This window comes from Centropristis striata, chromosome 3 (genome assembly GCF_030273125.1).
Source record: "Centropristis striata isolate RG_2023a ecotype Rhode Island chromosome 3, C.striata_1.0, whole genome shotgun sequence".
NCBI classification, from domain to species: Eukaryota; Metazoa; Chordata; class Actinopteri; order Perciformes; family Serranidae; genus Centropristis; species Centropristis striata.
In genome coordinates, this window is record NC_081519.1 from 35,867,663 (window position 1) to 35,884,928 (window position 17,266).

General features: G+C 38.3%; 1 protein-coding gene and 1 long non-coding RNA gene across 2 annotated transcripts; one reads left to right on the forward strand and one right to left on the reverse strand.

The window, feature by feature from the left end:
* Positions 1-240: 240 nt before the first annotated feature.
* On the forward strand, positions 241-16,236 carry tspan2a (tetraspanin 2a). The gene is made up of 9 exons (XM_059330133.1): positions 241-423; positions 4,954-5,056; positions 12,284-12,381; positions 13,339-13,413; positions 13,516-13,608; positions 13,698-13,769; positions 13,894-13,977; positions 15,244-15,312; positions 15,442-16,236. The coding sequence occupies exons 1-8, from the start codon at positions 355-357 to the stop codon at positions 15,307-15,309; spliced, it is 660 nt and encodes a 219-aa protein (XP_059186116.1). The 5' UTR covers positions 241-354; the 3' UTR covers positions 15,310-15,312; positions 15,442-16,236.
* Positions 9,814-12,274, reverse strand: LOC131969021 (uncharacterized). Its single transcript, XR_009394081.1, has 2 exons — positions 10,123-12,274; positions 9,814-10,048 (listed from the first exon to the last, which is right to left on the reverse strand). It is a non-coding gene; the product is annotated as an uncharacterized LOC131969021 (long non-coding RNA).
* Positions 16,237-17,266: the final 1,030 nt, after the last annotated feature.

Here is a 17,266-nt window from a genome sequence, read left to right on the forward strand (position 1 = left end):
ACATTTGCCGAATTGTGCCCTTATTATCACAAGCAGTGATATTACACACTGAATCAACCTGTTCCTCATGTTGTTGGGGGACCTCTAGGAGTCTCCCTCGGGGGTCCCGGATCCCTGAGCCCCACTTTGGGTACCACACACACACACACACACACACACACACACACGGAGGGGCGGTGCAAGCCGGCGTGCGTGCAGCAGCCTTGTGCAGCTTTTGTGCGCATGTTCTCATGTTTGGATGGTGTAGCCGTGCAGGTCATCATCATTGCATGGTTGATGTCCAACTGGGAGACCCGAGGATTTGCAGAATAAGATCGTTCAGATATCGGAAATATCGACAAATCAGGTGACACCATGAGCAAAGTACAGGGAGGGATGAAATGCGTGAAATATCTGCTTTTCGTGTTCAACTTCATCTTTTGGGTAAGTCCGCCTCATTTAACGGCTCGTACGGAAACATGTCGCTATTTCTAAAAATCACCGTAATGTTCAGATTTGTCTGCACATATTTTATTTTGTATTTATCCTTTATGGCAGCCGATTTTGATTTATATATCTTAAAGCGTTGTTTACACTTGGAAAACCTGTTCCGCCTTGTTGTATTGTGTGTTTACATGTTCAACACACTGCAGGCTGATCTATTTATACTGTAAGATATGCTGTTTAATTAACCTGGTTTCATTAAACACTGGAGAGCTGCAGAAGTTCATCGTGCAGATCGATTCAATCCACCTGATCTGTGCAAACTCCTCTCTGTCCCTCTACTGTTTCCTCCAACCAACCCTTCATTGTGTTATTAACCCTAGTTTAATCCATCATAAATCCCTCATTACAGCTCTCTAAGTGCCTTCTATTCATGAAATGTTCCCTAATCATGAATGAGTAAATCAAGTGAGAGCCTCTAACCCTTCTAACACTGATATGATTCATGTAGCATGTAATGCCCTGTGCTCCTCCTGCAGCATCAGAGCTGCAGTATGTTGCCACTTTTCCAACACACCCACTGTTCAGATGCTTTCTCATGATTTGGCATTGTGCTGTGACTTTCCTGCAGCAGGTCTGCCAGTGTGCAGGGTGTTTTGTTTCTTTTCTTTTTTTTTACCAGACGGGGTTAATCTGTTTTGAGGAACATCATGGAAGATTTTGTTTTGGTCTGTTCTGCTACATTAGATCTGCTCAGATAAGGTTACCTGTGGCTCCGGCTGCTGCGGAGTCACTTTCGATTTTCTGTGCACTGAGATATCATCTGACATTATGCCAGCTCTTGTTATTATCTGTGCAGATGATGGGGAAACTAATTTGGGGAAACACAATTTTGGTTTTGCCCTGTAACCTCACACAAACAAAGCTGCCGTCCAAGAGCTGCAACCTGTTCAACTGAAGAGTGAAAGAATGATTATTATTCATTTTCAGACTGTTTTATTATGAATAAATAGACTCTAAGGCTGCAAATCACTAGTCTGTGCCGAATCCATTTGCATATCTCCCATTTCAGATTACAGGATCTTTACGGCTGGGTCATAAGATGATTAACGTTGTCAAAACAATATAAAAATGTAAAAGAAAAAAACTTCTCGCTTCTATCGCAATTTTGGAATCCTGCATCCGAACTTCGTTACGACAATATTTATGTCATTTGTGCGACCTCCCACGTGGGAGTGAAGCTGGAACAAACCATATAGAGGCGCTGTTGTCTAACATGGAGTATGAAGCAATCAAAAATAGGCTTCACCATGTGGTTATTTCATATAGACTCTTTATTGAATAACCAGAAAACGAGCAAAATTGTGATGATATATTCCGTTATTGAGATGTGAATTAACCTGTATTGGGATTGATGATTTTGGACTTAACGCCCAGCCCTATCCTGCATGTATTTTGTTTAAACTGTTGTTGAGCATGAGCTTCGAAGCTTATATTACCTAATAAATATAATAAAAGATAAATTGTTTTCATCATGTATTAACCTGCTTTCGATCAGTAAAATGTCTGAAAATTGTACACTCAAATTGCCAAAGTTTACTATCAAATAAGACAAATAATTGCAGCACATTGTCACATTTCATGATCTGGTTTGATACATATCGTTTGTAATTTGTGCTTTAAAATGACTTAAACTATAACTTGATTACCAGCGCAGCTGAGACTCAAACTGGATGCTATTAGAGGAGACAGACTCCTGAAGTCATGGTGGATGGTTGCTCATGTTTTACTGCTGAATGATACAGTATTTATAGGGATCTAAACGGCTGCATTGACTCATCTGTGCTCTGTAAGACGATCACTTGTGTCACCCGCACAGACAGCACACTCTTTGTTTCAGAGTTTGGGGACTGAAAGCAGAGCTGTTGTGGTCGAAGCCAAAAGGGGCGTACAGTACGCTGTCATTTTGGGGTGCAGAGCCAAATAAGCAGCCAATAACAGTGAGAATTACGTCACCCAGGCGCTGTGAGGCTGGCACAGCCTGTGGCTGAAATGCACCATGGGAGATGGGCCGCTGATGCTGTGATGGTGCGGCTAAGATCGGATATTTTAATGGTCCATATGGAAACATGAGCTGCTTTCTTCCTCTTCCAAACAGTTTTATTTTGGCATTAGTCCCTTCTTTTGATAGGTTTTCCTCCCAGAATGTAATAGTTTTCATGAAGTTCACTGTTGAAAGTTTACAGAGTGAAGTGATGTGTTTAACTGCAAACTCATTATCAGATATCCTATAAGATATGTAGGAGAATTATGGATTGTAATTTAGTTTTCAATTTGTTCGCTATTTTGTCTAATTTGGATTTATTGTATAAAATGTTGTGAAACTGAATATTAACTGGTTCACATTTAGGATTACAAGCAAAGAAAAAGTATAAAACTAGAACAGTCGGCCCCATTTGTATCATCATAGCAGGATGGTCAGAGTACGGCCATTATTATGTACACCTCGACCTCTTGTAGAGCTCTTACTTCAGTTTAAACTTCTGTGTTACTGCTGAAGGTGACTTAACTAGTGGTCACAGCTCCACCTGTCCCACTGAGATAGTTAACAAATCAACTCTACGTCAGTTGAAGAGTTAGAAAAACAAACGGTTATTCCTCATGTCACAAGCAGCTAAATCCACAGAATCCTCTTGCTGGATATTATAAACTTAACAGGACAGGACACGATAAGAAAACCATTTGACTCCACAGCTAATCTGGGACTAGACTGCCTTCTCAGTTCTTAATGCACTAAGGTGCGCTCTCTTGAAGTGACAGTACGCAATTTTCAAGCAATAAACTAAATAGCTTGCTCCAGGCACAAAATGATTCTCAAAATTCTTAAAGTTAAATGTATCAAAATATGTTCTTAATCAGTGTAATTAGTTCACCCAATAATCTAACTTCAAATATCATAACTCAAAAATGTACAAAGAAAAGAACAGAATTAGAAAACTAAAACAAAACACCAGCCTGTCTTTGTCTCAAACATTAGTACAATTTGTTTTCAGACACAATTCTCTGTTAATTGTGATTTCATTTTCATTGTGATATGTTTGGAAGAGGTTGATTGATAACATTTTTAGAAGTTTATCTGTCAAGAATTAATCACATTGTCACAATAATTTCAAGGAAAGAGGTAAAAAAAAATGTTTTTTTCCAACAAGGGGAAGTTTTCCCAGAAACTAGCAAACAGGCAGGGCAAGAGAAAGAACAGGGTTGGTACGGGTGCTTGAAATCCTTGAAAATGCTTAAATGTAAATGTTGTATTTTCAAGGTTTAAAAAGAGCTTGGATTTTGGATATAGTGCTTGTAAATGCTTGAAATTCTTACTGTATTTCTCTTGCAATCTGACTATATCCATCTATAGACTACAGATAATCACATTTTTTTCAATGTAAAAAATAATGAATAGCCTATCTGAAATGAAGACCGTTTCCTCCTAAAAGTGTTATACCATCTCTGTTGGTATGGTTAAGTGAAATCTCCCCCTTTTTAGTATGTAAGTACTCATCTAAAACATGCAGTTGTATCTTACACCTGTTGTAACAGGTGTAAGATACTGGAAAAGCTTGAAAATGGACCTTGAAAGTCCTTGAAAAATGCTTGAATTTAACACTGAAAAAGTCTACAAACCCTGAAAGAAGCACCGAGAAGCAGTCGTTAAACAAGTAAAATTTTACAACTTAGTGTTTCATCCACACAGTCTTGTCAGTGTTGTAAAACACATTGCTGTCACCAGATGAACGACAACTTTTTTATGCACATTTTTCTGAAACCCTTGCAGCATGAAGGCATAGCTCGCTGTCTGTCTCTTATTTTATTTCTATGATTTCAACTCCCCTATCTGTCTTATTTAGATATAACACATACATATGTTGTCTCTTTAGGCCAAATCGAGCTATTTCAGTGTATGTGGAAGGTCAGAAGGATTAACTGTCTCAGGGTGACACCTGGCTTCAATCGATCCGTTTATTTCTGGCGGAGCTCATCCAGGGAGTGATGATGTCCCCACAGTGTTGTGACAAACTCACAGGACACATCACACCTGATATTCTGTCTTTTAAACTCTTAGGCTGCACTTCAACAAATCACCACTAAAAACAAGATAATTACCAAAACCGTTGCCTGCAGCCTCAGATCTGTGAGAGACTCTAAACTTTTAGTCGCTGGAGAGTTGATGCATTAACATCTCAGGCTGCAGTTTGTTTGGAATAAACAGGAGAAAAGTGAGCATCGGTTGCCACTTCACTGATGAGACAAAGACGAGAGCGCCGCCTGCAGAATACTAATCGATAGAAGAGAAAAGAAAAACACATGATGGGCCTCAATGTTTAACTGAGAAGTATTTCTGGGCAACAACACAGAGTGCATCTCCAAAGACATCTCTGAAATCCTAAAAATAACTCCAAGAAGATTCAAACATTATTATTCTGTCAGTGTGTTATGATGACGTGAATATTGATTACATAATGTGCTGTTCCTCAGCTGTCGGGCCTGTTGGTGCTGGCTGTGGGACTCTGGCTCAGGTTTGACCCAGAAACAGTGGAGCTGCTGACGGGTGACAACGCCCCCGACACCTTCTTCATCGGTACGTGCTCCAGTCACACCTCAGCTACATCTACACATCAGAAAATATGGTGCAAGAGAAGAAAACAGAATGCTTATGGTTATTTTGTGTATTTTATTGGGGTAAACTGTTGAATTTCCTTAATTCGCTGAAATCATCTTAATAACTCAGCAGTGCCACTTTTGTGCATTTGCAAAACTCAACGGTGCAGATATTTGCTGCAACTTTTTTTCTCCACAAAGAGACCTGGATGTTTTCCAACAAATCCTCTGAAATCTGGCTGTTCGGGTCATGTTCTTGCAAGTGAATCCTCTGTTTCCATCAGTGCGTCGTTATGTTTCCTATAAAACATTAATCTTCTCTGAAATCAGACTTTTGAATGCTGTGTCGATGCCCATTTCAACCCTTAGAGGGTCTTTTATTGCAACATCATTCAAAGATTTAGATTATTTATAGATTTTATTCCACATTTATTTGTTTATTTGTATTTTGTCATGTTTCTCTGTGTACAAGCTCCTCAGGTCTAACTGACTCTTATTGGAAGTTGTTAGAAAGAATTACATGTAATGAATTACATTTTTTACACAAGTAATATTAGCAATAATAAATATTAGTTTATTAGTCAGTGGATTTTATCAGACATGAAGCAGCTGAAATGGGATTGTGTGAAAGATTTCTATTGTAGAATTGAAATGCTATGTGTCTATTCTATATTTATACCCTTTATTATTATTATTATTATTATTATTATTATTAATAAATATAATTTTTCTGTTTATTTTTTCCCATTTTTCTAATTAAATAAATCTGATTTAACAAACAAACCCTTCAGAGCACACGGTGCAGGGGCAGATTTCACGCCCGATTACTAAAGGTTTTATTGTTCTCTGTAATCATCGTTTAACAAACTTCCCGGGGGGATTCCCCGCCGCCATTTTAACTGGAGAGCGTTTCAGGGGGCCGCAGGTGTTCCTGAGCAGTAATGAACGCTAACAGGCACATTTAACCCTCGATGCATTGTGTCGTTTCATCACTTCCTCTGCACGATGCACAGTGTAAACTCAACTTTTAAGTGCTTTCTAATCGTCAGTTATTTCCTCTCTTATCAGGCCCGTTTGGGACGAGGGGCTACTGGTGTGACGTTTGTTGCTGAGAGGGAGTGAAAGAGGACATGTTAACGGTTATCGACATGCATTAGTGGTAGTGCTCTGGTTTATGGGTTATGGAGAGAATTGCTCATGTTTGCAAATATTGATTAGATTTTCCTTTCACTGGAATAATAGAAGCTGATCGATGAAACGGTGACAAATGGACCTGAGACTGATTGATGAACTGCTCATCTTTAAGTCCTGAGCACTTTGCACTCAAGTTATTGAATGATTCTTTGCAGAGCTCTGAATAAAACTCACAGTAGGTGTTTAAAACACACAAACACTCAGTGTGTAGTAGTGGTGCAGTGCTGCTTACAATAGGCCCTCTCTCTCTAACTCTCTCTCTCCGTCTCCGTTTCTCGCTCTGTGTGGGAGCAGATGATTAGAATGAAGCCTATTCTTGTTACTCCCGTTTAGACCATGACCTAAAATGGTGACTTCACTTCATCAGCTCTCTGCTGTGCGTTCATGGAACTGGCTGCCTCCCTCAGGACGCCAGCAGCAGCAGCAGCAGCAGGCTGGGTGGGGCAGGTGACAGGAGTCTACCCTGAAGTTAGTCCTTTAGCAGCGCTCATAACACTGAACCATGTAGTGCATCCTTATTAAAACAAACTAAAGTCTAAAAGAACATTAGTGTCAATATAAAATGCACAATACAAACTGGAAATGTATACTGTTACATATACTGATGTTCTCACAGTTCTTCATGCGTTTATGCAAACTGCTGCAAGTCAGATAAAGTTTTGTTCAGTTACATTTCATTTGACATGCAAATATCACAGACCGGCACATATTATCACTCACATTTTTGATGTATGCATTTCCTCAAGTACCTTAATCTTTTTCACTACACATTTCAACAGAAAATATTCACTTTAGATTACCTTGCACATTAAAGGGACAGTTCACCCAATGTTTTCCATCTTATTTGTAGTTCTGTTCATCAATTTGTTTTGTTTTGAGTTGCAAACATGTTTTTATCCCAACTCAGATATTGATGTTTTTTCTCTGCGTTTTGATACCAACCCACACAGAACTCTTTTCTTTGGTTTTGGATGAGTCGAGGACAGTCGGTCACTTTCTGCTAGGTACATACATAGTGGCTTTCAAAAAATAAACTTCTGCGTTTACAGGAAACGATAACTTTAGGCAAAAAATACACTAGACCAGTGGTTCCCAAATGGTGTGCTGCTGCACACAGGTGTACTGTGAGACAAGTCCACAATACACTATTAATGCAGTATGGCACACAGACAGCAGTATTGCCAAAATGAGTGCAGCAGGAGATCATCGTGAACTAAATGTAATAACTGCCATTTTAAACACGTGGTTAATGTTGTTCAGCTTTAGGCACAAAAAGAGTTAGATGGAGGTGCTGTGGTTAGGCTGATCCACATCTCTTGCACCTCAAACCACCAATACTGACCCATATGAGCCTTTGGTCAAAATGAGGCTGCAGTTTCATTGAATTCAGGCTACAAAACCATTGATCTAGGTGTAGGTCAAAATATTTCCTAGTAAGGCTTCATATAAGACAGTTTAAACAGTAAATAAATGCTGGAAGTGAAGTAGTTATGAGGTCAACGTGACTACTGGAAGTAGTACTGAAACGATATGAATACAGGTGTGCCTTTAGATTTTGACTTGCACTTTGGTGAACCTTGGGTACAAAAGTTTGAAAACCACTGAACTAGACAGTTAGGGTAAAAGAACAGGGTTGGATTAAAAAATAACAGACTGGTAGCAGTTACGCAGGTTGACTGTAAATAACAACAGTGGCTTTTTGTTTCACACGGGTCAAAGTCTGGTTTTTCTTTTGGCTCATCTGCCAGGCCCCGAGCATCCCTTTGGTTGTTCGCCTGTTTTAATATTGCCGCAGATCTGTTTACATCAAAGTTAACAGAAATAACTCAACAATAATAACTTAACTCCATTAGCATCTCATACAGATGCTAATGGAGGACTTGTGTGTCGGTATCAACTGCTGAAGGCCGTGGCAACGCGTCGGTGTCTAGCGAGTTGGAAGTGAGCGTGGGCCGAACTCGCTGCCTTCTCTTTAACATAATGGAAATATATGGCTCTTTATTTGTCGTGCTCATAGAGCCAAATAATAATATTAATAAAAAACTCTACAGCAAAGTACCTTTCATGAAATCATGATGATGTTCCACGGAGGAATAATACTAGAAAGAAAATATTTTCTGCAGTTCTGGTGGCTGAGTGCAATATACAGAAGTTCTATTATTCATGAGACAAGTCAGACATCTCTACAGCTGATATCTCCAACACTCAACAATTTGCACCAAAACAGTCTGGATTGATGAATAGCACAACGAGTCGAAGAAAAAATATGTCATTTTGATTTAAGATTTACATACAAAATGTATGAATATCAGATAAGATATGTTGCATCTTTTTATGAATTGAAAGTATGAAAAGGATATGAAATGCATCCATAGAAATCCCTGAGTCTTTGACTTTATCTAAATGGGAGTTATAAACATTTTCAACTTTATTTCATCCCTGACATTTTATGACCCCTGCATTGTGTTTATCTGCTCCTCATCACAAAACCTTGATAAGATAACATAAAATATAAAAAAGATAATATATAAACACATAGAGTTTACAGTTATATAATTTTATAGTCATTCTGTGAGTTGTATAAAGTGACCATAGCTATAGGATTTCATCATACAACCATGTGTCGTCAAAACATAAAGAAATAAATCTTTTATCTTCTACCTTTAACCCCCAAGAAATCAATGCATTCTCACCATAAAGGGTAAATGGGTACTTCTGCACTTTTAAAAGTTAAACGTTTGAATGTATAACTTTTACTGGCAATGACTTATTGAACTTCACTGTGTTTCTAGCTGAGCCTGCAGCAGAGTACTGACTGCACAGTTATCATATTTTCTGTGTATCTGAAAGCTCCTGAAAGCAGAGGGTCGATCATCTTCCTCAGGAGCCTTAGCAACAACATAAATATGATCATGAGCAGAGAGTGGAGGAGCTGCTGCTGCCTACAGTCACCTCCAGCGAAGACACTGAACAGAAGTTACACCATAACAAGTCAAAGTGGGAGCGTTCCCCGCGGGTGAATCACTTTCCATTCTGTCACCTTTGTTGCTCGGCGCGCCGGCATGTAAACAGCCATTGTGTGCATTTACAAGATACAGACGGAGAGAAACTAAAGACACAGAGAGATGTTTAGAGGAAATGTTCTGCTAGATATCATCAGTTTCACCACGCAAACACTTAAAACATCACCAGCTACGATCAGTTCTTTGTAGAGTGTAACCCATATGGGATTTTTGAGACTGATACTGATTTTAGACGGGAAAATTCTTCAATAACAGATACGGCGGCTGATCGTTATTGATTGAGCTGGAATGAAAATAGACCTTTTTTCATGTGGACTGTGCACCAATTTTTCACCACTCTGCAAATGTACCCAGAGAGCTACTTTCTCAAACATAAAAAAAAATGATTTAACATTATTATACATTATACAATAGCCCTGTTTTCATTACACTCATTAGTCCCACAAGTCACCCCGCCCACTTACTTCACCCTCTCAGACGATGGGTCTTGACTGAAAAAATTGAAAAAATTCCTTGCCGGCTTTTTGCTGATAACGTAAACAACATGCGTCTATTTAAATGCTACGTTAGCATTTGTTTTGATCTTGACAACATTGAGGCGACCAGGCTAACTCCGGCACAAAATACTAAAAAAAGGACAAGACGACGTCGACATGGAAGATCAGTTGGTTGCTGATTTCCTGGTTGTGTTTATGCACATAATACCGCACTGTTTGTTCCACCAGGTCACTTTACAGGTTTATTTATTTATTTCTCTTTACATCTGACCACATTAGGCCTACATTAGGCCTTCTGTGTTTTTTCCTGTATTATATTTGTTATATACCACTTATACTATACTGAGTATATCTCTGCATCTGTTTTATTTTTTTTAATATTCTTATATCTATGTGTCTGTATCTTGAGCTGCTGTGACAACTAAATTTCCCCACTGCGGGATAAATAAAGTAATATATTATCTTATCTAATCTCATGGCGATCGTTAGAAGGGAGCAAGCGTTGGAAGAGGACTTCAAAGGGAAGTAACCCTACTGACATCAAGCCCGCGAAAAAAAAAAAAATCGCAAAAATCGTCCAATCAGTTTGAAGGTAATTTCTGGGCGTTCCAAAAGACCTTTCCACTGACAGGTACTAAAAACTCCAAAATAAATCGCCCATAGGGGCGGATTCTGGGTGTGTCCTCTCTCCCCAACCACAGCCAATCAGACAAATGACCCAGGTAATGCGTGAAATGTAAATGGGGCTTATGTATTAAATTATCAGTCAATTCTGTAAGTGATAACTGAGAAATGAAGAATAAATAGGAATAAAACAAATAACTAAGTAAACATAACTGTTCAGTCAGTTACTGACTATGGAATAAAAACACCAAGCAGCATTATATATTGTGTAAAAATTATATATATATATATATTATAACAGCACATATCAGACAGCATATACAGTCATGGAAAAAGAATATTAGACCACCCTTGTTTTCTTCAATTTCTTGTTCATTTTAATGCTTGGTACAACTAAAGGTACATTTATCTGGACAAATATAATGATAACAAAAATAGCTCATAAGAGTTTAATTTAAGATCTTATATCTAGCAATTTCCATGGTTTTCTTGATGATGATTTTGGTTATTATAAAAAAAAACATGGAAAATGGCTAGATGGCAGCTGGTCAGAAATGGTCTAATATTTTTTTCCATGACTGTACACTGATACTGATATGCCTTATATCTGTCAGCCGATATATCTGTCGGGCTGTAGTTCTTTGTTGACTCTTTGTCTGTACAGTAGAATTATATTTCCGTTCCTAACCCTCTGATTTAAAAGCATCCCTCGTTTCCAGCCCCTTCAGCTACTCTGCTCGTCTTCACCTCTTTTGTTCTGCAGCAGGAAAACAACAGCTTGCAATCCCCCCATGTGGATTAATTAAATTGCTGCAGCGGTTGCTGTCTGTGTCACCAATTAGACCCTTAGCGTGGACCTTGGGGGACAGGGTCCGGTGTACGGTTGCAGTGTGACGGGTTCGGTAGCGAGGGCTGGGAGCAGGGGAGCAGCCCGGGGAGGTGACGACATCCAGGCTGGTAAGGGAGGCCGGGATGTGATTCTGCATCAATCAAACACCCCGAAAATTAGATTCGCCTCCCGAGCAGACGGACGGCATCTGCTGTGCTGCTGCTTCACCCTGCAGGACCGTGAATGCACCAAGTCTGAGTAATTGGAAATAACAATTTATTAAAAAAGATTCTCTTAAGGCTCTATCAGCTTTGATTCAAATTCAAACAGTGATGCTGCACAGAGTGAGGGCACCTCTGAGACATAGATGGGAAGGATTTCCAGCTATTTGCAGCTCGCCTGCAGCGGGACGAAGTCCATATCTTGTTTTGTTCAACCCAGAGGGATGGACAGATGGTATTTATTTTCAGAGGTTTCAGCTATTGAACGGCTTGAAACCAGTATTTTTATGCCGCTTTTATAACTTTGTTAGAATTTAAACACAACGATCACGACACCAGGACACAGTTTAAACATTGACTCTAATCTGACATATTGAATGAACTCATGATGCACCAAGAGGAGGCGAAATGACAAAGAAGGACTATTTCAAGCAGCAAGCCAAAAAAAGAAAAGCGCCCTTTTGTGTGAAAAAGTATTTTTTTTTGTGTGTGTTTCTGACTTCTTTCATCTTGATTCAAAGCTTTAAAATTCACAAGTGGCCGTACTGAAGCAGTGGGCTGATAATCAGACTGAATTGTGGGAGGCGATTCAGAGCTTTTAGGCCTCTCAGAGAGTTTCCACCTACAGTTTTCTGCTGGCAGTCAAACAACACAACAGGCCCTTTATAAACTGAGCTTCAACAAAGACATGGGAGCAGTTGGATCGTGCTGCCACCCTCAGGAGAAGCTGTGAACTGCAGTCATGTGACAGAAAACACTGATAAGATACATGTTCATTTCCTGATTTATGGACCAATCTGTCTGCTTTTCTCTCCTCAGCTGTGTACATCCTCCTCGGTGCAGGAGGGCTGATGATGATCGTCGGATTCTTTGGTTGTTTCGGGGCTGTACGTGAGTCTCAGTGTCTCCTTGCATCGGTGAGTTTGTGTTATTCAGCCCTGCACTGTTGCATTTTTCCTTTTCTGGTATTTTATTTCAGAATTCACATCAGAATAGGAACACAAAACACAACAGTGCAGGGATTTTGAGACTGTATATCACAATCCCTTTAAATTTCAGATGTTGAACGTTTATTTTTATTTAATTATTACTATTTTTAATTTTATTTCTCTTTAAACTTCCATTTCCTTTTTACTCATTATAGGGAGAAAAAAAAGAGTAAAAATTTCATACAAATTTATATCCGTTCATTTCATCTGTCAGTTGAAAAAAATGTGAAATCTGTCTGCAGACAAGCATACAATTTTGGAAAATGAAGTTTCTTATAATAACAAATAAATAAATAATGTATTTGCTTAAGTTTATTTAGAGCTGCAAAGATTAGTCAACTAATTGATTAGTCAAATGACAGACAAAAATAATCTCTAACTATTATGATAATCAAGTTGTTGTACAAGTGGTTTTTCATGCGAAAATCGCAGAAAATGCCTCAAACATGGAGATTTGCTGCTTTTCTCTGGTTTATGTTAAATTGAATATTTTGGGGGGGTTGACTGACAAAAAAATACATTTAAAGACTTTAAGAGACTTTTAATAAACCAAATGATTAATTGAGAAAATAATCAGCAGATTTATGGATAATGAAATTAGCATTAGTCGTAGATCTGGTGTGAATTGAGCTTTTTTCTTTTCTTTTCTTTTCTTTTAAAGGCTTTTTACATTTTCCCCATAAGTAAAAGAGTACCAAATGACTTCTTTCCTGGAAACTTGAAAGGAAATTATAAGGAAATTAACAAAACAATCTCATAGCTGTGTTGTCGACAGCTGTTTCCAATATCATGAATGAACATTTCATTTTTCAATTCAATCAATATCCTTTGATGATCAATATCCCTCAGTAGAAGGCGGTACTGAACGTCTTTTGTGTTCTGCAGTTCTTCGCCTGCCTTCTGATCATCTTTGGAGCAGAGATTGCAGCTGGTGTGTTTGGATTCATAAACAAAGAACAGGTACAATAATTAAGTAATTAATTTTTAAGAACAGATTGTAATGCACCTCCTACATTTACCCAAAATATAATAAGTAACTGGTTTATCTTTTCACAATAACAGATTGTTGAAGAGGTCCAAAAGTTTTACAGCAGCTCCACTGCTGACGTCTCCAATCCGAACGGCACAGCAATCGCTTTAATTTACCACAAAACTGTGAGTAAAACTTTTCCTCTTTCATATGTTTGTGACAATAAACGACACGCGTGTCACAATTTTGTTCTTTTTACTTTCCACATTTACAGCTGAACTGTTGTGGAGGCTCCACTTTAGACCCGTCTAACACTCTCTGTGAAGGGGCTGAGGAGAACACCAAGGTAACTCACTCTGCTACAACACTTTATACCCACATGGTGGCAGTATGGCACCGATTTAAGACTAAACTATTGGCTGGATTATGTGCAGCATTAACAAAAACTAATGATTTTGTTTTGTTTTCAGGACTGTTTTACTGCAATAACAGAATTCTTCAATGAAAAGCTGCATATTATTGGTTACATCGGGATTGGCATTGCAGGAGTAATGGTGAGAATTTACACAACCTTGAATTTAAATTGATTTTGTTCTTTCTTTTGTTTGCATATCAAAAAGTAATGCTTACTGCTGAGTTGAATCTTGTGGGCGGGATCTACTCTGACAGATGACGTCTTAATTGGCCAGTCTCGTTGCAAAACTATCCCCGTCACTTGGATTTACAAACAAACAAAAAAACACATTTTTAATTGCATTTAATTGCAATAGTTTTGCTCATAAACATTCTCTCTCTATATGCAATATAATAAAAACACAAAGGTCTGTAGCATTCACCCTCACTGGCAGTTTTCTGGTTATACTTGATTGTTCTACTTTACATAAATCATACGCTGAAAGATGTGATACACGTCTCAACTGGCCAGTCTCATTCTGAGTCACAGCTTGGCAACATCCACTGCTAACCCCCTCTGAGATATGACCATTTTATCCATTCTCAATATAAACATGGGCCAAATTCAACCATATGAACAAATGGAATCAAAGCAAAAATTGCTTAAAACTAATTGGACATAATTGAGCATGGAAATTAACTGCAGAAAGCAAAACATTATTATTCTGTAGTTGCCAATCACAAATCTAATGACTTCTTCATGATTTCGCAACGTAAAAAGAAGCAATTGAGCCCTGCTGCCAACTTTGTTTGATGATGATAGGCCAAGTAAAACCAGAGTCAAATATATTTAGTATAAAAATATAGAACTAGATGTTATGCTCATTTTAACTCTTATGTGTTATATTTGCAACATTTCTTCACATTTGCAAATACATTTAAAATTATTTATTGAGCAGGATTTTGTTTTACAAGCTGAAAAAACATAATTTTGAAAATCAGATTTTTTTTGGTGTTCAAATGTTGATCCAGTAAGTCAAAGTGAAAAAATTATTATCAGGTGATGAACCAGAACAACTTGACACACAGTGCTGAGCTGCATCTTCACATTCACAGCTTTCAGATGATCTACACTACTTCATGTTGCATTTATTGTTGATCTACTATCTCCCCCTAAAAAAAACAATTCTTAATATCAGGGGGACGAATGATAAACGGGCAAAGGAGTTTAGAAGTTCTCAGAAAAGAAGAAAGAAAGTTTTTTATTCATAATAATTAATTTTAACCCACACATGTATTTTACTTGCAATAAAACACTTTTTAATTGCAGTGTCAATAGTTTTGATCCCACGGTGTATTTTTTTTTTGCATAATAAAGACACAAATGTAACACAATAATGCTCCTTAAATGTGTTTTTTGATTTCAGATCATAGGAATGGTCTTCAGTATGGTTCTGTGTTGTGCCATCAGGAACAACAGGGAGGTTATATAGACGGTGAGTTGACCCCCACCCCCATACACTCAACCAGCCGGCCCACCACACACACACACACACTGATCCCTTCATAATCAAGACGTAAAGAAGGGAAACACCAAAGTTACATCTCAATGTCATTTCTCATAGTCCAGAGTGATCAGGTGGGGGAGGTTCACTGAGAATATCACAGAGACAGAGTACAATACATCGCAAGTCGTCTACGGGCCAAATTCAACACGATACGCTGGATCGTTACCTTCACTCCTCGACTCCACCAGCACTGAAAATGTATTTCTCTGTTGTTTTTTCTCTTAGCACGCTCTGCTTTTCTGCACAACTCTATGAACATTCCTCAGTTTTAACATCTTTTTGTTACCGTACATAAAGGCTTCTTTGACACAGGAATGTTGTGACTGCTGTAAATATGGACAGCTGTTTTATGCACCTGCCGTTAACATTATTTATTGTGCCCTTTCTAGATCTTTTTATGTAATCAGTACTACTTTGTGTGCTTACATGTTTTGAGGACTAGCCTACCTTTGCTGAGTAAATTTCCATTGTGCCTCTGTAGTCACACGGACACTATTTACCTTTCCTCTATCTGCCTACGTTGTGATTTGACTGTGTACAAAAGCTCCCTCCCGCCCTTCTCGAGTATTCCTACTTTAAAGCACAATACAGGAAGTGTAGATAAATCAGCCAAAAGCGTGAGGGAAGGTCTGATGATAAACTGCCACTCTGTGAATCTCTGAATTCTCATCTAAAATTAACTCTCGAGCTCTTCTGGAGCATGTGTGAACTATAAACAGTGAGCTAGTTTGCATTTTGTGTGAATTATTTTGGATGTAAATTTTGTTGGTGTGCCAATAAGATGTGAATTATAGAATAATATAGTTTATGTCGTACTGTTAACCTTAATAAAAAGAATATTGGGTGCTTTTATTGATGCGTTTGATTGTTTCCCGCCTCTCTGAAAGTGTGTGAATTGCTTAAACATTCGCTTCCTGTGAGGTGCCAGTGTGTCAATGAGTCATTGGTGCAAAGTTTGTGGTCGTCTGGAAACTGAAACTCGTCACAGCTCTGTGAAAGCGTGGCCTTTCAGAGAAGCAGCACAGTGTGAAAGCAGAGTGAAGTAATGTTGGTACGTGCACAGTTGCATACAGATCACAGACAGAAAGGAACCATGACTCAAAATCTTGTCTACAAGAGCTCCACTTATTTACTTTATTTATTATTTATACTTACTTACATGCATTTCTATTAAAAATGTTTTATAGCTCTTACCAGACATCTAAAGCGGTGGTTCCAACTTTTTCTTGTATCCTTGCACCTGTTTAAGATGAACTCTTTCAGCCAACAATCCATTACTTTTAGTTTGTAACTATTCAAAATGTATATTAACAATTTTAAGCATTTACACATTACTCCAGCTAACTGTTTACCTGCTCACTTATCTGACCCTGTTCACAGCAGACATTTTGTCTTGTAAAGGCAAAGGTGCATTAATGAGGGCTGCATCCCATTCAGTGAGTCAGTCTCAGGGCTCTGGCTTTCTGCAAGCTCAGTCACAGACTGGGACGCTTAATGGAATGATGTCAGCGTTGATGCATCTCCTGAGCTTTTCCTGCTTTGACAGGACAAAATGTCTGCAGTGAAAAGGGTCTGTTACAAGACATTGGGCCTCATTCACGAACCGTTCTTAAGAACAAATTTGTTCTTAAGTCCTACTTACGAAGATTTTAATTTTTTTCTTTTTTCTTTACATTACAGTGACATTTCCGTCATATTTATGTATTTATTTATTTCATTTTTTTTTTCATTTCGTAAACTCATACTCATACTTACATACATTGTAGTAAACTCAGTCCTAAATAAAAATATTGTGATGTCATATATTTACGGCCACAAGAGGGATTTTGGGGGTGCGCTGTTTCTTAGTATAGAGAACAGTAAGGAGACCCAGTTAAAATGT